Source organism: Mastomys coucha, unplaced genomic scaffold (genome assembly GCF_008632895.1).
Source record: "Mastomys coucha isolate ucsf_1 unplaced genomic scaffold, UCSF_Mcou_1 pScaffold16, whole genome shotgun sequence".
Lineage (NCBI taxonomy): Eukaryota > Metazoa > Chordata > Mammalia > Rodentia > Muridae > Mastomys > Mastomys coucha.
Window position 1 is genome coordinate 45,263,662 of NW_022196898.1, and position 22,959 is coordinate 45,286,620.

The 22,959-nt window shown below is 44.8% G+C and overlaps 1 protein-coding gene across 1 annotated transcript in view; it reads right to left on the reverse strand.

Moving 5' to 3' along the window:
- Positions 1 to 6,051: 6,051 nt before the first annotated feature.
- Chd1l (chromodomain helicase DNA binding protein 1 like) overlaps positions 6,052 to 22,959 on the reverse strand; it is a 51,427-nt gene continuing 34,519 nt past the window's right edge. The window contains exons 16-23 of the mRNA XM_031374933.1: positions 16,566 to 16,714; positions 14,806 to 14,969; positions 14,044 to 14,246; positions 12,914 to 13,012; positions 12,030 to 12,100; positions 9,002 to 9,116; positions 8,075 to 8,183; positions 6,052 to 6,398 (exon numbers count right to left, since the gene is read on the reverse strand). Coding sequence (XP_031230793.1) covers positions 6,320 to 6,398; positions 8,075 to 8,183; positions 9,002 to 9,116; positions 12,030 to 12,100; positions 12,914 to 13,012; positions 14,044 to 14,246; positions 14,806 to 14,969; positions 16,566 to 16,714 — 989 coding nt within the window. The 3' untranslated portion in view covers positions 6,052 to 6,319. The remainder of the gene's footprint in view (positions 6,399 to 8,074; positions 8,184 to 9,001; positions 9,117 to 12,029; positions 12,101 to 12,913; positions 13,013 to 14,043; positions 14,247 to 14,805; positions 14,970 to 16,565; positions 16,715 to 22,959) is intronic.

Genomic DNA, 22,959 nt, shown 5'->3' on the forward strand with positions numbered 1-22,959 from the left:
TCTGTCAATCCAGGACATGGTCTAGTATCTTATCAGTTTTTTTTTCAGTGTCTTAACATTTTCAGTGTAGGGGTCTTCCACCTCCCTGGTTAGGTATATTCCTTGATATGTTCACTATTCACTATTGTGAATGGGATACTTTCCCTGATTTCTCAGCAAACGTGTGTGTAGCCAAATTAGTTTATATAAATAAAAAAGATGTTGATTCTTATGTGTCCATTTTTTGTCCTTAAACTTCACTGAAAGAGGTCTGGTAGTCTTCTGTTGGAATCTGTGAGGTCTCTGAAGTATAAAATTATGTCATTTGCAAATGGGAATATTTTTTACTTCTTTTCCATTTTTCTCCTTTATATATTTCTCTTGTTTTATTGCTTTGACCAAGAGTTAGAACACCATTTTGAATAAGAATAGAAAGAATGGCATCTTTGTCTCATTCTAGATTTTTAGAGAAAAAAAAAACCCTGCTGTTTCCTACATTTAGTATGCATTGGCTGTTGAATATAGCCTTTATTATGTTGTGGTATGCTCCATCGATTCCAACATTCTTCATGACTTATATCATGAAGGCTTGCTGAACTTTGTCAAATGCATTTTCTGCATCTATCACGATGATTTTAAGATTTCTGTCCTTAGGTCTATTAGCATGGTATGTTACATTTATTACTTTGCATATATTGAATCAGCATGGTATTGCTGGGATGAAACCAAGCTGGTTCTGACATGTGTATGATCTTGATGTGTTCTTGAGATCAGCTCTCCAGCATTCTTTTGGCATTTTTCCCTATGTTCATCGGGGAGATTGGTCTGTAGGGTTTGTTGCTGCTGTTGTGTTGTGATATCTGGTTTGTTGTCAGAGTAATATTGACTTTATGGAATGAATCTGGAGGTGTTCATTCTTGTTTCTGTTTTGTAGAACATTTTAAGAAGTGTTTTAGATTTTCCTAAAATTCACCAGAGTTCTTTTTGTGGGGAGATTTTTAACTACTATTCCAATCACACTGCTACTTATGAGTGTCTCAGTTCTCTGGTGTTAGCTCTGGGTGGTGTGGTAGTTTAAACGTGAACATCCCACCCAGGCTCCGATGTTTAAATGCTTGGATCCCTGGTGGTGGTGCTGTTTGGCTAGATTCAGAAGGTGTAGGTTTGCTGGAGGAAGACTGGCACTGGGGGCGGGCTTTGAAGTTTTAAAAGCTATGTGCCATTCACAGTTTGCTCTTGACTTACTGTTCGCAGTTTGAGACATGAACTCTCAGCTGTCCTGTTTCCTGTTGCCCTGATTCGCTACCACGATGGACCCCCTACCCTTTGGAACTATAAGCCCAAATAACTGCTTTCTTCTGTAAGTTGTTTTTGGTTATGGGCTTTGATATGGCAATAGAAAACAAACGAGAACAGTTGGTCATGTGTTTAGAATTTTGTTTCTAGGTTTTTCTAGCTCTATGGAATCTAAGCTTTCAGCGCATTCCATAATGATCTAGGCTTCATTAGTTTGTTACAGCGTTGCCTTTTCTTTCTCCTTCCTTTTTCTCCCTTACCCCTTCTCTCATATATGGTGTATGTTGTACAGTTGTTCTACAAGACAAACAACTGCTATCATGTGCACTTCAGCTGTGCTAACTTGCAAAAGATTATCCCCACTGGGCTTGTTGACTGTTGACGTCCCCTTGTAGAAGGGCAGGAGAGGTCAAATGAGTGTCCAGCTGCCCCCTTCTACCTATTGTATGCAATTCTGCTCTAACTACATGTGGCTATAATATACAGGCTGCAGAAGACTAGGGGAGAAGGGCTCCACCTATGTGGCTATGGAAAAGCCATTATTCCTCCTAGATTAAGACTGCCTGGTGTGGTAGGGAGGGCACTGCACCTGCAGTAAGTAACCCCTCACTGTGCTCTGTAAGCCAAAATAAATTCATTGGCTTTCCAGTGTTTGCCATTGGAACCTTAGGAGGAAGGTTAGACATTGTTTACACCAACCTGGGAAGACATTTCAGTAAAATGTGTGAGGAGTAGAAAGGTATAGATGACCAGGCACACGCATGAAGGTCAGAGCAGGCACTGGGCATCTTCCTCTGTTGCTCTCTACCTTACTGGCTTGAGATGGGGTTTCTCATTGACTACAGTCAACGTTTTTGAGCTAGACTGGCTGACCAATGAGCTCTCTGAACCTGCTTGTCTCCACAGTCCAATGGTGTTGCCAGCACGCACAGCTGTGGGTGCCATCCTATGGGGGTGGTGAGGATCTGAGCAAGCTCCCACTTGCAGAACAAGCACCCACTGAGCCACTTGGCCAGCCCACAAGCGCTCTTTCACCTCTAAATAGAATCATTTGGGTCTTCTCTCTCTTTTGGTTAGTTTAGCTCACTCATTTATCTTCTCAGTTCTTTGATCAATTCTATGCATTTATTTCCTGTTTCATTCATTTCTGCCGTAATCTTTACTACAGCCTGAGGTGTATCACTGGGTTATCTGACATCTCTTTGATCATCTTATAGCTATAAACTTCTCTCTTGGGACTGACTTGGCTGCATCTGGTAGACTGTGTTCCATTTGATTTTAGAATTTTTAAAATTCTCTCCTGATTTCCTCATGGATCCACTTGTTCATTCAAAAGCATATTGTTCAGTCTCCGAGTATTTGTGCATTTCCCAAGTTTAGTATTGATGACATTATCGGATTTAGTTTTTTGAGTCAACCTGTCTTTTTTGAGTTAAAGGTGTTTGAATTCAAGGTCACTATTGAGAGAGATTTGCATCACTGGTGAGCATGCTGCTTGTTACAGTTGGCTGGCTTACTGGTGCTTCTTTTCTTCTTCTCCTTCTTCTTCTAGAATTGGTGGTTTCTCATTTGCTGTGTTGAATGTGCTTCTTTCCCATCTAGCCTCTGTTCATTCTTCTCATGTAATGTATGTACCCTTTCTGTGTTCTCACGGGTGAAATTGTCTTTTTCAAAAATTCTGTGTATAGTACTCCTTTAGTAACTGCCTTAACTCATACAATTTACACAATTATTATATGTGTATTGTGTTTTGCCTGAATATATATTTGTATGCACCTCACAATATGTCTGGTGCCTGAGGCCAGCAAAGGACACTGGATCCCCCGGAACAGGAGTTAGAGACAAATGTGAGCCATCGTGTAGGTTCTGGGAATTAAACTCTAGTCTTCGGAAGAGCAGTGCTCTTAGCCTCCAAACCATCACTCAAGCCACGTATGCTTATTTTAAAATATTTTAATTTTTATTTCTCCACCAATTTAAAAAGATAACTTCACTAAGTTGGTTATGTACTTTTAGTATAAAACATGCCAGTTCATGCTTTCCTGGTTTTTAGGGCTGTTGATACATATCTGATATTATTCTGATGTTTCCTTATGTATGAGCTGACATTATCCTGATAGTCCTGGTAGTGTTTATTTGCATATTTTTTACATATTGTCTGTAACAGGTCTTGGAGAGGTTCTTATCTAGTCTTGTCTATTTGTGGGTTTGGATTCATCCTATGTTTGGATGTCTTTAGGTTTGGGAAATCATCAGATATAATTTCATTGAACAGGGATACCAAAAACACATACTGTATGACAAATGTCACACAGTAGCCAAACCTGCCAAAATACAGAAGCCAAAGCTGCCAATACCTTCATCTTGGAATTATGACTGGCTATTTAAACCATCTAGCCTGTGACATTTGATCATAGGAGCTCCTGGAAGCTAATACATGGGGTTAAAAACACACACATACACACACAAAACAACTAGTGTGACATTAAAAAAGAAGTAAACATGATAAAAGATAAACTGAGATTATTTTGTTACAGAAAGTATCTTATTACAGAAGCTAAAACAAGAGTGGTTCAACAGGTTAAGAAATAGTCACAGCAATGACCTCCTCTCTACTGGGAGGTCATGGCCAAACTCAGAAAATAAACACTCTCTGGATTTCGTGACTCAGAAGTCACTGGTATCCTGTCGGGGGGTGGGGGGCAAAAGTAAAACCTGTGTGCATGAGGAGTGTGCAAGTGCATGTGCGTGTAAGAGTGTGTGTGGGGGTGCAGGTGAATGTGCTTGTGCATGTGTGCAACAGTGGGTGTGGGTGTGCACGTGGGAGTGTGTGTCTATGAGTATGTATGTATGTGTATGTCTTTGTGTGTGTGAAATGAAAAATGAATATAGGAATACTCTTAAATTAAGGTATTACTGAAAAGGAAATGAGAAATTATGTTTTTAATTTTGTAATGAAAAAGTTTGAATAGGAAAGACAACTTATGTGTATGGAGATGGAAGGGATGGTAGCTTACTTTCTGGCGAGTGAAGATCCTTAGCTTTAACTACCATTTTTTCCTGGAAAGAGACTTCAGCTAAGCTGTACCTGTGGCGCTTTTTCCTGTTGTGACTTCCACTGGGTTGGCTGGCCATCTATTTTTAGCATGATTATGAATCTGTACTTTAATACCATTGATATGTTAGTGAAACATAGGGAGAAGTTTTAAGTGGCTATTGCTAGTCAAATGATCACAAAAAATGACAACTTTCTCTATTTTCAGGTTTTATACTAAAGTATATAATCCATTCCCAGTTTATTTGTGATGGTAGAGGCCTAATGCTTTTCTCAAACTGGAGGCTAGTCACTTCCATACCATTTCAACTAGCACTTGTGTGCCTTGAATTGTTTCATATGATGTGGAAAAGGAGTAAGGAATGGTTTTTCTCAAAGTCCTTGGTTCCTAAGGAACTTACTGCCATACCCATATGCCTACTAGATCCCTATAAGTCATATGAGGAATCAGTCCATCTCTATTTTGTTATCAGGAGACATTTTGATACGCTACCTCAGTTAGGTTTCTCTTTACTATAAAACTTAAGTTTCTGATTCCTGGAATCTGACCTACTCTGACCTGGCAGTTTATCTGTAAACCCCTCCCTGGGGTCATGTGTTCCCAGAAGGTGCTTGCATGCAAAACCCCCCAACCTGCAGTTCTGCCCTATAAAGAAGGCTTAGGAAACTGGCCCAGACCTGATCTCTTGAGCTCCACCCAAGGGAGAGACAGCTGCCAGCCAGTTTCCACGGACACAAATAAAGCTTGATTTGATTTGGACATAATTTGGGTTGGTGGTGTTTCTCCTCACATCTGTGGGATTAACAGAGGTATTTATTTTAGTGCAGTACATATTAGCTGACATGTTAACCGGAACTGGTGTGCTTTTACATACATGTAAATAGGGTGTACTCATCAAATTCAGCTGCATATACCCTCATGTCTGTAATCATTATTCCACTTTTAGGGTGGTATTCTATAGCTTCTGCCCCTGACAGAGAATAATGTACTTATCTTCTTGTGTATTATTTACTTAATACAGTAACCTCCAGTCCCTTCCACTTTGTTGAAAATGATAAAATTTCATTTTTCCTTCTGGCTGAATAATGTTGTATTCCCGTAATATACTTTCCTCACTCGTTCACTTATGGATACCTAGTATGAGTCCATTCTTAGCTTGAAGATAGCTGTTGAAAGCCAAGACTTCATGTACAAGGTGTAATGAACCACAGCTTACAGGCCTTCTCCAGGACTGCTCGCAGGTCACACTATGCCAGCCAGAAGCTACACACTAAAACTAAACTGGATGTCAAGGTGGAGGAAAGGATATTCTCAGGGTTTTCTAACGTCACACTTGGCAGGCCTCCAGTCCAACCAGCTCTCTTCAAGATCCCATGAGCAGTGTAAAGAAGGGCAGGAGTGAGTTCCAGGACAGCCAGGGCTATACAGAGAAACCCCGCCTCAAAAAACAAAACAAAACAAAACAAAAAAACAAACAAACAAACAAACAAAAGAAGGGCAGGGAGTCCCGCTGGTGAGGATGGATGGTGAGCCTGTTTCCAGCCTCTGTCCTGGTGTTCTCTTTGAAGGCATGAGTTGGCTGAAGTGGCTTCTTTTCCCCCAAGGCCTCCCCGAGCTGTCTTCACTCAGCTCTCCCTAACCACACAGCCATTCCTTCATTCCGTACCTCAGTCTTGTGGAGAGTAAGATAACTAGACTCAGTAAGAAAAAAAGCAACATAATCATTAACAATAGGCAATTTATTATTATACCAACTTAGGCAATCTGAAGCCAAAGGGCTTTCCCATATACGCTGTGTGTTCCTGTATTACAGGTACTGAATCACAGCTACACTTCCAGGGGAACAAAATTAGAATTCAGAAAAAAACTAGCCCAGAAATTCCAGAGCAGAGAATATGGCCAAAGACAGCCTTGTTTCCTGAAAACTTAAACAGTCACTCTGGGGGCTAACTGATTGCTGAAAACTGGACCCAACGCTGGGCTGGTTGCTAAGGAACCAGTGGTGCTGAGGTGGGGGATGCAGGCTGTGAATGGCGTGCTGCAGCTTTACTTCTGGGAAAGTAGTATCTGCAGAGATGGTTAAGGAAGGCATAGCTCTTCACTTTAACTCAACTTTACCCAAACGACTGGTGCTTGGATAATTATTGCAAAACACTTCATGCTTTCTCTTCAGATCAGTTCTACTATTGTTAGAATTAATTAATGACTGCCATTGTTATGTGGTGTACTCTAATTCCTGACATTACAAGCATATAACATGACTTCTTTATTAAGGATCTTAAGGACCACATGGAATGCACATATTTCAGTAAGGATCTATGTAAAAAGATAGACTTTCAGCCGGGCAGTGGTGGCGCACGCCTTTAATCCCAGCACTTGGGAGGCAGAGGCAGGCAGATTTCTGAGTTCAAGGCCAGCCTGGTCTACAGAGTGAGTTCCAGGACAGCCAGGGCTACACAGAGAAACCCTATCTCGAAAAACAATAACAACAACAACAAAAAAAAGATAGACTTTCTGTATATAGAAACTAGAAGTTAATTCTTTTGTTTCTAGCCATCTTGGACACAGCTTATAGTTTTAAAATGCTGGCCTATAGAGCCAGATCTTGAGAAGAAAAAATATTGCAGTGAATGTAGATGGAGACTTAATGCTTCCAATGGATTTCGTGTGCCTCTTAAGAGTACATCAGAAAGGGTTGGTGGTATAGCTCAGTGGAAGTGTACTGTCCTAACATATGTAAGACCCTGGGTTCAATTTCTAGCACTGTAATGAAAACAAAACACAAAGAAGAATATATCAGGAAGGCTCTAAAACAAAAGAGTTGACTCGGTTCATTTAACTTTAGTGAACAGAATTAATTTGGAGCTTAGAATTAGGCCTCTGCTACAGACCTGAAGGGCCTCGAGAGAAGTGACGTTATCAAATGTACTATTAACTCTCCCCTGGTATTTTACTTACTTATTTATTTATTTATTGATTGATTGATTTTTCAAGACAGACTTTCTCTGTGTACCACTGGCTGTTCTGGAATTAGTTCTGTAGATCATCAGGCTGTCCCCAAACTCAGAGTTGTCTACCTCTGCCTCCTGAGTGCTGGAATTAAAGACAAATGCCACCATAGCCAGCTTCAGCCTATTTTACTGGAAAAACCTTATAAATATTTAATTTGTGTGTGTATATATGTGTGGTGCATGTGTGGAGGTCAGAAGACAACTTACAGGGGTCAGTTCTCTCCTTCCTTCTAACAGTATCTGGGGATTGAGCTTAGGCCATCAAGCTCTGAAGCAAGCAAGCAAGCATCTTTTTTTCCTCTTTTTCCCCCTTCCTTTTCTCCCTCTTGCTCTGGCCCCATTTGCTCTGGCCCATAGATTATTTATTTGTTTCTCATTACAGATGGTTATGAGATACCATGTGGTTGCTGGACTTGAACTCATGACCTCTGGAAGAGCAGTCAGTGCTCTTAACCGCTGAGCCATCTCACCAGCCCTGAAGCAAACATCTTTACCTGCTAAGCCTTGTCTTATCTATTTCTATGCATCCAGAAATGCTTGGGTATATTTATTTTCTGGGGTGTATACTCTGGATCATACAAGCTATACAGTGTCTCTTAGTTATGTCTCACTGGAGAGGGACAGAATGAAGGACAAGACAGAAGACAGCCTTGGATTAAATAGCAATATCAGGAAATCTAGCACGATTTTCCTCATTGTTTGAATATGTATAATCGGACCACAGAAGGATACATGTAAGTCGGGATGCCTCGCGTAGCCAAATGTTTCCGAATAAGTCTTTCTGTACCATACCAGTTAAAACCCTTTGTAGCATGTCCAATTCGTGGAAGATGAACACTTGCTATTGAAAAGAAAAGATTATGATAATCATATGATAATTATGAAAAGAAAATATGATCAAATAAAAATATGTACAGGAGAAAATAAGTACTGATGGTTTCATACAAAGTATACTATTACAATGTCAAAAACATTCTGTGCAGGAAATGGAAGTCTAGAGAGATTGTCTATATAGATATGGCACTGTCAATAACACATCTGGTGGCCAATGGCTTAGGCAGGAAATAGGAGAGAGAATTCTGGGACAGAGCCAGGTGGAAAGATTCACTGGGAAGATGTAAGGAGATAGACGCATGATACCTGAGCACAGGAGACCAGCCATGTGGCAGAATGTAGGTTTAAAAAAATAGGATGAAGTTAGATTTACAAGAGCCTCCTGGGAGCATGGGGCTGGGAGGAAGAACCAGACCTAAGATCTACATGGAAGAGGGGAAAAGTTTTTCTGTTGAACACAAGAACACACAGGTTCTAGAAGTAAGTAGACGGGATGGGCATAGATTCTGACAGTAAATCATAAATTAACTAGCATAAATTCTCCCAAAAGTGAAGGAATTCCACACACACTGAGACACACTAGGCTTGGACAGACAGGTGAGGAAGCAAAGGACTGCTTCATTACCATGGCAACAATGCCCATTGGATGGACATAGCCCACAAAGGAAAGGGCTATGTAAATACAAAACGATGCGGGTGAGACTTCTAGTTTGATTTTACCAGGCATATCCAGGGAAGTCTTGACATTTCTTGTCTCCCTTCAAAAGTCACAGTACATGTCTGCACAGAAATTCTTCTCAACCTGAGCACAGAGGGAAGGCTTACCTTTCTTTTTCTTTGCTGCTAAAAATATCTTCTTCAGGCCCTCTTCTAGGGCTGCCATCTTAATGCCAGACAGGACATTGGTGCGATCGCGGTGCTGAGCCACAACCAAGGCCAACTGCAAGAGTAAGCACGAGGCAGTCACACTGCCAGCAAGTGAGTGGCCACAGAGGAGCACAGACTGCTACCAAGGACCAGGACTCAGCATCTCTTCTGGATGCTGCCTGGACAGCAGTATCCTACGGCATACAACATGACTGGCCCATCTTAAGTCATGGTAACTTATGTAGGCTTTTCTTCCTTGTTTCAAGATAGGGTCAAGTCAGAGCCCAAAACAGACTTTCCTAACTGTTCTCCAGGGAAGAGAAACTTGGAATCTTGCCTGATTTTGTCAGATTTCTGTATTTCAACCCTCTAACTGGTGCCCACCAGCTCCAGAGCCCCAGGACAAGAGCCATCCCATTCTAACAACCCCTGTGAAGACAGTGCCAATCCCCCACCCCCACCCCAGATCCTCTGGGGAACTGCTGAGGCCAACGTAGTCCACCCGGACATGCTGCTGTCCACTGCACCTTTCCTTATGCAGTGCTGGGTGAGAGTGAGACTGAGCCAGGGCTAGACAGGCATGCGCCACATTTACAGCCACCAGCTTGAGATGCTGGACTCTGTTTCTTACACACAGATACTGTGGTTCCCTTTCTGCCTACTTCATGCAGTGCTGTAGAAATTACTGAGTGAAGAAAAAGAAAACACTTGGCTGATAGCCACAGAGGCCTTTGAGTGTGAGCGTCTCCTGGCCTCACTCCCTAACTCTTTCTAAGTCAGCAATGATCTGGCTCAGACTTCATGGATTTGGCCCCCAGACAGAGTCAGGTGGGTGGGGTAAAAAATAAAACTCACTACAGATACACCAACTGACAAGCAAGGAAGAGACGCTTAAGATGCAACGCAGAGGAGGTGCTTCCTGTCTTCTGCCGGCTAGAAAGCATAATCCTTCACATGAATTTTTCTATAAACAAAAATGATGAACCCTGAGAATTTTACATCACACTTTCTTATTCTACTCAGGAAATGCTTTGGGGTATGTTCTATGAGCCAGCACTGCGTGGAGTGCTAACGATAAAAAGAACAGGAAGGGCTGGCTGGGAAGCCTATGACCTGAGCTTGATCCCAAAGACCCTCCTGGTGGACAGAGAATGCATCTGCAAGTTGTCCTCTAAAGCAACACACATGTGCACAGGCAAGTACACACACACACACACACACACATGTGCACAGGCAAGTACACACACACACACACACACACACACACACATACATACACACATGTGCACAGGCAAGTACACACACACACACATGTGCACAGGCAAGTACACACACATACACACACACATGGGATAAAATAAATAAAAATGTAGTAATTGATAAATTTACACAAGTGATTTAGAGAAAGTAAGGATCCCCATATATAGAGGGCCTGATGTTTAGGCCAGGAAAAGGGCAAGGAGCTGTTCCAGGGACTGTAATGGGAGGGAGCCCCGAAGCACAGAAAAAGATGCTCAGAGTGGCCTGGCCCACCTGCCAGGACTGTGCCCTTTCCCTAGTTGCTATGTTGGGGATCCAAACCCTTGGGACCTAAACTGTTACTACACATGGACACAGTTTTTATGAGATTAGGTTAAATAAGGCTGGATCTTAATCCAAGCTCATACATGTACTTTTAGGAGGCTGGGGAAAAACTTGAGAGGCAAGGGAAATTGGCTCGGGCAGTAGAGTGCTTGCCTCCTGAGTTCATCCCCTGAACCCTCGTAAAAGGCGGGGTGGGGTGGCATGCACTTGTAATCCCAAACTGGGGAGCTGGAGACAGGCGGATCCCAGGGCTTGCTGGTAAACTCCAGGACAGAGATCCAGTCTCACAAAGTGGGTAGCCTGAAAACTGACACACATACACAGACACACACAGACACACAGACACACAGACACACACACACACGAGGAAATTAGGACTTGTAGAAAGGCATCAAATATGTGCACACACAGAGGACAGACTGTGTAAGAAGGTGGCTGGTCATGTAATGCTATTAGAAAGGCCTTGGGCTCCTGTCTGCAAGCACAGCAGGGTAGCATTAATAGTCTCTCATGTGGGATGGGTCTCAGGATGGGACAGTCATTGGCTGGCTGTTCCCAAAGGCTCTGCTCCATCTTTATCCTTACATGTCTTGTATGCTTGAAGACAGGAACCTGGCATAACTGTCGCCTGAGAACTTCATCCAGCAGCAGATGGAGGCAGATGCAGAGACCCACAGACTAACATCAGGTGGAGTTTAGGAAGTCTTGTGGAAGAGTAGGGATAGAACGGAGCAAGCCAGAGGGGTCACGGACCCCACAAGAAGACCTACAGAGTCAACTATGGGTCCCTGGGGGTTCAGAGACTAGGCCACCAACTAGGGAGTATGCAGGGGCTAGACCTAGACCCCTACACATTTGTAGAAAATGTGCATTTTGGTCTTCATGGGGGACCCCTAACAAGTGGAGCAGAGACTATCTCTCAGTCTCTGTCCCCTGTCACTGGATGCCCTTCCCCTTCCTGGACTGCATGGTTGGGCCTCAGTGGAAGAGGATGTGCCCAGTCCTGCTAGGACTAGATATCCCAGGGTGAGTTGGTACCAAGAGGGGGGCTCCCCTTCTCTGGGGAGAAGGAAAGGAGGTAGTAGGGGAAGGGACTCGTAAGGGAAGGGACTTGTAAGGGTGAGATGGGGGAGGGAGGGCGGTGATCTGGATATAAAGTGAATAAAAACAAAAACAGAACTGACTGCTACCCCATGTGGTCATGTTGTCTCCAGCAACACTCGCATTATGTTTCTCAGGCTGAAGCCACGCAGTAGGTGGCACAGATGTGGCAATCCTAACAAACTCCTGTGCTACTGCAGAGGCTGGGCAGTAAGCATGTACAGGCTGGACAGCAGAGGTGTCAAGAGCAGCTGTTACAAGCCAAGCTTTAGTACTGGCATGTGACAGGATTTTTACTTACCAGATCTTGCCCCTTGTCTCGTGACTCTTTATCATCGATAGGAAATAAAAGGACACTGCCCAAACTCAAGTCTGAGGTTTTTAGAGAGAGTAAAAAAAACATTAAGTTCCTAAAGGGTTCATTTTCTAACTCCAAACACATTTTTTTTTGTTATTTTCTTGCTTTCTGAAATATGATCTCACTCTGTAGCTCAGGCTATCCTTGAACTTGCCTCAATCCTTCTCCCTTGACCTCCCCGGTTCCAGGCCTATGGGCATGGGCCACCATGGCTTGCTCTGATTAGGTGTGGTACCACACCTTTCTCTGAATTTTTTACAGCCTTTCCCCTGTCTTGTCATCATCTTCAGCAGGAAAGAACAAGGAAGACTTCATCCCTGTCACCACACTGTGACTGCTGCACAGAGAGCAGGTGCCTTCTCCCGGCTCTGGTATCAAAGGCTGGTACTATCCGCCAAGCCCCCTGGTCCTCACACACCCTTACTTCTATCTTTGGGGAGTGTGGCAGCCCTCCTTCCCCGCATCGCTGAGCCTGAGCTGTCGTGAACAGTTTAAGAGTGTGTCTGATTTCTCTCGACCAGGTCTGACATTCTTCTAGGGAGATGGTCAGGAGGGTGAGCAGGGACCCAGTCTTCACCCAGCATACTTGCATCTACTATCCTTATTTATTACAGCCCCAGGGAAGGTGGTGACAGTGTCAGCCACAAAACTATGAGAAAATAAACTGAGGGGGATCTGCCTCAAAATCACACATGATGGGCAACCGGTGGCAGAAGCCAGGCCCCCGCTGGCGCTTCTCAGTCTGCAGTGCGCCCTAACCCACCCAGTGTGCTGCTTTAAGTGTCCTCTCTGCCATTGAGCCTCTCCTCCTCTTCTCTGCTTCTTACCTTCCATTTTCCCAGCCAGCTCGTATATTTTCCTTGGTTCAGCTGACCGTGCTTCCAGAGCTGTGAATAAGCCGCCTCTGCCCCAGCGGCCAGAATCATCTGACAGGAGAGAGAAAATGTCCATCGACAGGAGGCAAGTGACTCGGGAAGCCAAAGGCACCCAAAATAGCCTTGTGGGAGAATGACTTTTTAGACAAGGAAATACATCTAATCTCCTAGAAATATTCCAGAAGGTATACTAGAATATATTGTGCCAAGAATGGTCAAAACAGGAAGGTCAGAAATGAGGTGTTGTGGGAGAGAAGCTCTGGCGCCTATGACTATGGGAGGTAAGAGATGGGATGCAGACTATAGAGCAGATGGACAGAATGGAGGGGACACTGATAGACCTTCAGTGCACACTTGCGCACACAGTAAGGAGGAAGAAAAGTGGAAGGACTCAATTCAAGCTGGCACTAGTCCAGCTGGCTAAACCTTGTATTTATACTCATTTACTCTATACGCATTGGCTCATATATCTGCCATGTCAAGCACTGTTGTAAGCACCAGGCTTATGCCAGTGAACAACAACGACGAAAGTCTCAGCTGCACGAAGCTCACTTTCTAATGCCTGGAGACAGTCAAAAAAAAAACCACCGTATGTTATCACGTCAGGTGACGAGATGCATGACAGAGGAGAACAGGACAGAATAAGACAGAAGGCAACGGTGGAGACCTCTTCGCTTATGGGGCCAGGGAAGCAAGTGCTTGCACATGCTCAGTGTGGTTACTAGACAAAGAGGATCCTAGGTGGAGGAAGTTAAAGTGTTCCAGCTGCAGGAGGAACACACTTGGAGTCTTGCTGTTCCTCATAGGATGTATTTACTTTACAAGGGTCACCCCATTCCACCCTCTTAAACGCTAGGATAAAGCTCATACCAACAGCCCACGTGTATAAGGAAATTGGGGCCCAAGAAGGCTGGATAACTCAACCCAATAGAGAGTGAACGTTCACTGGTAAAAGCCACGGCCCCTGACCAGACAATGCTGCACTGGGATGATCACTTTTAGGTCGCATTTGACCTTACCCTTCCAACTTGTAGGCATCATAAAGACAAGGTATTGTCAGGGTCCCAGCCCACCACTCGTACCTACACAGTGCACAATGACAGCATCTTCTTCGCCAGCCTGGGGGTGGGTGACATCACCGCTAACATAGTTAATGGAGGTTGAGTTTAGATCTTCATAATCTAGCTCAGCAGAAGTCTCATCTCCGTCCTCCAGGTCCTCAAGCTCGCTGTCCTCCGAGGGCAGACAGAAGGACTGATAACCATTGGATTCCCACCAAGCCATCCTTCATCAGACCAGAGAGAGAGGGGAATTAATGAACACCCCCTGACTGAAGTGCTCTACCTACATGTAAATAAGCCAGGTTTACTGATTGGCCTAACTGCCTCCCCACTACACTCAAAAGGAGTCACCAAGTAAGTGTCTCAGAGCCTGACAACCTGAGTTCAATCCCAGGAAGCAATAGGGTGAAAGGAAAGAAGAACTGCCTGTAAGTTGTCCTCTGATCTCCTCCTGTGTGCTGTGGCTCATGAACATGCATGCATGCAAATGTGTGCATGTGCACACACACACACACACACACACACACACACACACACACACTATAAATAGGTAAATAGACACATAGATAAACAGACAGACTCTTGTTGGACAGAATACATCTTCACTTTGGGCCTAAGGACTAGATGTAAAAGTCTAATCTTTAAAACTGAACTCTTGACTCCAGTAAGTGCTACAGCATGATCAAGGTTTCCTGGCCTTAAAGCCATGTCAACTGTGGGCTCACTGCACAAGACCCTCCCCGCTCAGACAGTGACCCCCGTTCTCATATAATGCAGACAAACTTCTTCCTGTGTTCGGCCTCCTCCTTCTCCTTCTTCCTCTCCTCCATTAGTTTCTTTCTCTTGGCCGCTGCTTCCTGTCTTCTCTTCCGTCTGTCCTCCAGCTCTTCTGGGCTAAGAATCTTCTTCCTTTTGGTGGGCCCTTCTGCAAGGCCTGGGATAAGAACCTTAGAGAGATGAAGACCCACAGTCAGGAAGCTCGAGGCCCTGCCTGCTCCTCTGCAAGCTCCATCTAAGGCACTCTGTATGGGAGCAATGGAAACAGCGCATCTCCATACTGCCTGCGTGGTAGGCACTGGCTGTGAGTCACTGTGCTTTACTGCTCAACACGACACCTCACAGGCACCGTGGCCACTGGGCACCAGACTCTACCAAAGCACTGAGGTGGGTAGAAGCAGTCACAATCACTTCATGAGGAACAAAGCACGTCCAAATAACTTTTCCTTCTCAGCTGAAATCATAGCTTATAGGATGTCAGCCCTAGCTGAAACAATTGTAGTGTAACTTTCTACAAATTATTATGATTCCTTTTGAACCAGGTCATTTCAGCAGCCTCGTTACTTAGTGTCTGCTCTACAGAATATACATAAAGTGCCAGACACTGGAACATCACATGTCGTCTATGACTGCCATCCTACTAATGAAAGAATGAATGAATGAATGAGTGAGTGAGTGAATGAATGCATGATGAGTTAGGATCACAAAGGCCAACAGCAGGCATGGCATCTTCTTGTAACAATGTGATTCCTAAGGGGTGGCTTAGAGGTCCAAGAGCTGCTTTTACTTGCATGAAGTCATAAAATATATGCACCATTCTAATGTATATTTGGAGGCAGGGTCTCATGTATACCAGGCTATCCTCAAACTCCTGATCCTCTTGCCTCCAGTTCCCAATGCTGGAATTATAGGCATGCGCCACAATGCTCAATTTCTTTACTCTTTTTTTTTTTTTTTTTTTTTTTTTTTTTTTTTTGTTTTTTTTTCGAGACAGGGTTTCTCTGTATAGCCCTGGCTGTCCTGGAACTCACTCTGGAGACCAGGCTGGCCTCGAACTCAGAAATCCGCCTGCCTCTGCCTCCCAAGTGCTGGGATTAAAGGCGTTCTTTACTCTTTTTTAAAATAAATTTTTATTTATTACTTATGTATATGTATGTGAGAAAGAGAGTTTATGTGTGGGGGGCACGTGTGCGAGTGTGTGTGTATAGCACAAGTGTGGAGGTCAGAGGACACGTTTTGGGAGTCGGGTCTCTCTTCTACCATGGTTCTGGAAGTCCCACTCAGATGGTCAGGCTAGCACAGCAAGCGCTCTTACCGCTAAACCATCCTGCCAGTTCTTAATGTCTCTAAAAGATGTATTTATTTTATATTGTATGTGTATGAGTGCTTCCCTTGCATCTGTGTGTGTGAACCATGTATGTGCAGGAGCCTGTGGAGGTCAGAGGAGAGTGTTGGGTCCCCTAGAACTGTAGTTACAGGAATGTGAGCTGCCATGTAGATGCTGGGAATCTGGGCCCTCCTGAGAACGGTAATAGCTCTTAACCAGTGTGCCATCTCTCTAGCCCCTCCCCTGCCTGGCCAATGCTTTTAGAACATTTTATAGTAATTATACCCGAGTGCAGCTCATTTATTATATTCAATCAACACAGACTTGCTCCTTAACAACTCATCCTAAGAGAATAAAGTGACCCCAGTAGCACCCTTTTCTTTCTTAGGGTAACACTTTGGAAGAATTTATGGTTTTATAGAAAAGTAATGGCTCTTACGCTGCCTTTATTCCGGAGGGTCCGGCCCCCATGACTTGTTTTCTCTAGAAGAGTTTTCTGAAGATTTACCAGCTGTTCAAATGACTTTCTGTCTTCCTTACTGGGCTCCTTAGAATAGTCTCTGCCTTCAAATAAGTACATATGGTTTTCTAAGAACAAAAAAACAAAGAAATGGATGTTAGGCAGAGGGAAACGGATTAATACTATCCAAAGCAGCTATGCGGGAAAACAAGGAAAGGGGCTATATTCTAAAACTGAGACAAGACCAGCTTATGACCACACTGCTTCCTTTCCTGTCATGAACAACTTTGGGTCCTGCATGGGAATCCTGTATGTTCTCTTTTCATACGTCAGAGCACAGTTCATGGCTCCGGGGTTCCATCCTTGACCAAGGACTGGGGCATCCCTTCACCTTGCCAAGCCTCCGTCCAGAATGGGCTGAATACACCATTCTGCTCCTCTGCACAAATCTCGCTGACAGGGAGGTTCCCTAGTGAACCCCCATCCTTAATGTCAAGCACACATTTAATGCTCTGCCTGCTCCCAAAATACTGAGAGAACAAATGACATATCGCTGGAGAAGATGAAGCATTGCAGAAATGATCCCTGCATTTACAGCTCTGAAGCTCCCACACTGCACCTTCCTGCCTCGCATCTGCACCCTGCACAGAGGCTCGAGCAGAGGGATGGAGGGGGTCCCTCAGTTCCCGCAGCTGGATACTGAAGGAGGGACATGCTGATCCTGAGGCCCGAGTGCTCTACAGAGAAGACATTCTTGAGCGGCACTCATTCTGTGAGGTCTCTGTTTTGTTTTATGTTTAAGATTTCATTTTTAATTGTGTGTATCCGTGCATGTATGAGTTTGTACACATGAGTACCGTGCCTATGGGGGCCGGAAGAGGGTGTCAAATCCCCCAGAGCTGGCGCTGCAGGCGGCTACCCAGTGTGCTACCCAGCACAGGTAGTAGAAACTGAACTACTACCAGCACTGAGTGCTCTTAACGTCCGAGTTTCATAACTGTGTAAAAAGGACAAAGCATACATTTATAAGGCCATTTGACGGACAGACAGGGGCCTGGTGAGGAGTGGAACAGTCAAGATCAGGAGTCAAGCAAGAATCATCTGTGATCGGTACCCACAAACAGGTGAGGCCAAGAAACCAAGGCGCACTTAACAGCACACATTACCAAACCATGGATTTTCAGATCATTGGGAAGTCAGCTATAAGTATGTTTTCCCTGGAGAGTACAAAAGCAAAACATTTTCATTCCCAGGAGATCAATTGCTTCACACTTGTATCAAACTCTAACCAGCTGTAATTCTAATTGGCATTTGCTAATTAAATCAGCAGGGGGTTTTCAGTGAGATGCTCTATCAACAAGTGGAAAAGAAAATAAAGACTTGAGAAGTGTCAAAACACAATCAATATATGTAGCTACATACACCATGAAATGCTAACTTCTAACATAAATGTGCCTTTTAAAAACCCTGGCATTCAAGATAAACCGATCATATTTGGGATTTTCTACTGGAGCTGCTTTAATGACTAGTCTTTCATATCCACTGATGCTGCTTTAAATCCTGCACCCTCAGACTGCAGCCAAGAGAGGCTGAAACCACACCCCAGACCTGGTCCTCCACCTGGGTCTCAACCCTTTTGGGGGCTGAACAAACCTTCACAGGGGTTGCCTATCAGATATCCTGACCATCAGATATGTATGTTACAATTCATAGTAGCAAAAATTAAAGTTATAAAGTAGCAACAAAAATAACTGTATGGCTGGTGGCCACCAGAACACAAGGCATTGTACTAAAAGGTCACCGCTTAGGAAGGTTGAGAACCACTGCCTTAGATCCTCACACAACACTCTGCCAGTTCAGCCACCTACCACACAGGGAGTCTAGACCTGTTCGTCAAAGATAAGTTTCCAAATGTTAATTCTACGGGGGACTTTTTTCCCCTTAGCAGTTGGCCTGCCTAAAAATATATAATTTTTTAGCAGTCAGATTGACTTAGAAGTGTAATGATCTTTCTGAAAACATGGCAATTTTATTTTGTTCTGGCAAATGTTGGAAGAATAAGCTGAAATTAATCTAAGTGGGTGAAGAAATGGATGTAAGCTTTGGTATTTAAGGTAATCAAATGTAACTTAAAAATACGGCCACATGCATCTATTTCTCCCTTCACCTGAAACCTCTAAATGACAGTAACGGGGTTTTAAGAAAGATATATGAGGCGACGGTAAATGGAAACACTCAGCACTCTCTGGAGAATGTGGAGTGGCTGAAGGAACACCAGATTAACGTGAGCCACGGAAGCAGAGGAGCAGTGCTCAGCCAAGGTTAACCGTGAGCACAGACCCTCCCCACCCTCCAAAAGCTTAGCATTCCCAAGTGCAGAGTATCACAGGGGGGCCTCAAGGGAACACCTGCGTGCCCAGAACATGGAAGTGCTCAGTCACGGATACACCCTTCTTTTCAGCTTAAACCAAGGAGTTTAAGTCAACCCTCACTCTTCAAGGATGATATTAGAGAATTTGTCTCCACGCTGGCCAATTAAACACTTCAAATTGTTGTAGGACAGCTCCCTCTGCAAAATCTGGCTCACTCATGTTGGAGTGGGGCCCTGGCAGCATCTATGCACTCACGGCAGGGCTTCCTGTTAGCCTCCTGTCACCGTACCAGCACCCCAGCTAGACCACCAGTGGACAGCAGGCGTGTTCTAGGAGACTAAGCAAGAATGAAAAGATTCCAAAACAAAATTAAGGGGATGGGGGGTGGGGAGGGAGGGAGTGAGGGAGGAAAAGAGAGAGAAGCAACAACAAGAAAAAGAAGCAATGTAGTGGACAAGTGGGCAGGGGATCTTTTTCAAAATACAACAAATGTCCTTCTGGCCATACACACATTCTAGACCTGCAACAGCTGCTCTCAAAGAAGAATCGGGGACAACATCCCAGCCTTGAAACAACATCAGGCTACAATTAAATCGGAGGACAAGAAAGCATCTCAAAGAATACAAAGTGTGCGAATTTTAAAGATCAAACATGACAAGGATCAAAGAGCAGTGTCCCCTGAAGTGACCAGCTACTTGAACTCCAATTTCTCCCTGAACTCCAATTTCTCCACACATCCAAGGAGTCGGGAAGTACTATAAACTCACTCCCCATTTGCAAGTGAAGAGAGAAGTGGGCATCCAAATCCGTGCCAACAGCTCCAGAGCCCAGACACACACTGAACAGGCAAGTGAGCAGCGGGGCTCTGGGAGCATGAGAGAGAGGTAGTGCAGACAGGCTGAGACCTGGAGCACAAAAGCACTAACCACTAAGGAAAATGCAGAACTAGAAAGGAAACGCAGGCAGACAGTCTGGAAGGCAGCACGCTGTGTGTGCTGGGGCTGTGGGGGTGAGTGTCCCCTTCTCACCATGCTACGCTACTGCAAAGGGAGACAGAAGGCAAGTGGTGGAGAATCAGCTTCTGGGGAAGCCAGAGCGGGTGCCCAGCCTACCTGTCACCCCAGTTTATAAGGGCCCAGTTCTCAGGCAGAAGGCGGCCTGAGCCTTCTCTTCCTGTCACTGCTGGTACAGGAAAGCAGTCACTGAAAACAGCCCTGAGACATCGGGAGCATTCTTCAGGCAGACACACTCCAGGGGCCTAGAAATGCAGCTCAGCTGGCAGAGTACTTGCCCAGCATGCAGGAAGCTCTGCATCCAATCCCTAGCACTCCAAAACCCAGCAGAGTGGGACATGCCCGAACTCCCAGCACGGAGGTGGGTATGGGAGCATCAGAATTTCAAAGCTAAAGATCCAATGGTGGTTTGAGGCCAGCCTGGGATACACAAGACCCCAACAAATGGATAAACACTTCAAATCCAAAAATTTGGAACATTGACCACAGCTGGGGTAGGGAGAAAGCCATGTACACACCTGTGTCTAGCACACAACACAGTCTAAAAGGTAAACCATTCAGGACTGAGGGATGGCTTGGCACTTAAAAATGCTTGCTGTTCTTGCAGAGGACCTGCTTCAGTCCCAACATTCACATGGCAGCTAACAAGTGTCCATAACTCCAGTTCCAGGGGATCTTGTGACTTCCTCACTCCGTGCATGCATGAGGTGCAGAGACATACAGGCAGGCAGAACACTCACACATATTAAATAAAAAAATAAATTTTTAAGATAAACCAAAAAGTAAGCTATCAGTTTGGGGTCTCTGTGTGACAACAGTCATAGAAAAGATATCCAAAAAAACAGAACTAGAGGAGGAGCTCTGGAAATTCAGGGTCCAGGGAAGTAGGAAGGGCAGAAACCTCGTCACAGAGATAAGCGAGCTGACCCTCTAGACAGGCCCACAGCTCATACAAACTCAGCTGCAGGCTTTGGCGAGACAGTAACTCCTCCAGCTACAGGTCAGCCTCAGAGAGAGACCATTCTATCACACTTGGAAGGCAGTAATCTGAATGCCATCTTGAGACTCTATTGATAAAACAAACAAGCTGCCTACTCCACGGGTCTGAGATGAAAGGGCGTGCACGGGTGGGGAGCTTCAAGTTGGCTGGCCACAACCCAGGAGACGGAAGGCCCCGGGAGGCAGCTGTGGCAAGCAGGAGGGCCAGCCACTGACAAGCAGATGCACACAGGTGGCGAAAGGCTGGTTCAATCTAGGAAATGCACAGGGAGAGACAGCCCTGCCCTGGTGGCGGGACACATCTCATCAACTGAGCTTCCCTTGGATTGGTAGCTCTGAGGCCAGCTGGTAGATCAAGCTCTGAAGCTACCTACTAGTCATCTACTAAGCTACGGCCCAAGACAGAGGAACACAGACAGAGAAAGAGAAGAAGCAAGGCAGCAGGAGTCTCCCAGCAGTCAGAACTCGGCTTCTGACTCAACTAAGGACAATGCCAGGGAAAGGCTGCGGACGATCAATGACCTGGGGCTACATTCAAAGAGATGGATCCAGGATCGGAGAAGAGTCAGCATCACAGAGCAAGGGTTTCAGGACGGATGAGAAAAGCAGCAACATGGATTAAAAATAAAATTGAGGAAAGAGATCTTGAACAAGAATAAAAAAGAAAACAAAGAGAAATGTTGAAAATGAGAAATTCAATGAATCAAATAAAGACACAGATGGAAGAGGATTCACCAAAACACTAACCAAGCAGGAAGAATCTTAAACATGGCAGACAGGGTCAACAAACACAACGTGCAGGGTCTGGGAGATGGCCCAGGGGGAAAGAGCAGCTGCTGTTCCTCCAGCAGACCCAGGTTTGATCCCCAGCACCCACATGGCGGCTCACAACCACCTATAACTCCAGTCCCAGGGGAAGCATGGAGAGCTGAGTTTGATCCTCACACTTACAGACAAGCTGGGCATGTCCCCTGCACACCCATCACCCTCACAAACCTGTCACCCCACCCACCTGTCACCCTCACACTGTTGGGGAAAGAGAGAAGAGAATTGCTAGGCCTTGCTGGCTGCCAGCCTAGACTGAAAAGTGAGCTCCAAGTTCAGGAAGAGACCCTGCCTTGAAAGAATAAGCCTGAGGGTGAATCAGGGAGACACACAACACCATCGTCTAGCCTGACATGTGCATCCATGCAGCCAAGTATACACATGCACCCGTACCACACACACACACACCACATACACACACCACATACACACCACATACACACACATACACAACACACACATACACACCTCACACACACACCACACACATACCATACACATCACATATACACACACACACACACACCACATACACACCTCACACACACACATACATACACATACACACCACACACACACACCACACACATACACACCTCACATACACACCACACACACACCATACACACCACACACACACACCACACACACACCATACACACCACACACACACACACACACACACACACACACCACAGGGATGAGGGAGTAGGGAGCTTGGAAGGAGGACATTTCAAGGCAAGCACAAACAAAGGTTCATGACCACCAAGCCAGCAGTGCAGAAGGCACTCACAGGAATAGTCTACACAGAGGGGGTGGAAGAGAGTCTGTCATGAACAAACAGGAAAGTATAAAAGTCCCGAGAAGAAGAATAAAGGAGAGCAGGGAAGGAATCCCTCACACCCACAGTACACAAGCAAACCCTAATAATAAAGGAGACAGGGAAGAGCAAAGAACAACGAGCCAACAAAATCACAGTACAGTAACTATCTCAGTAACAAAATCACAGTACAGTAACTATCTCAGTAACAAAATCACAGTACCAAAATCACAGTACAGTAACTATCTCAGTACCAAAATCACAGTACAGTAACGATCTCAGTAACAAAATCACAGTACAGTAACTGTCTCAGTAACAAAATCACAGTACAGTAACTGTCTCAG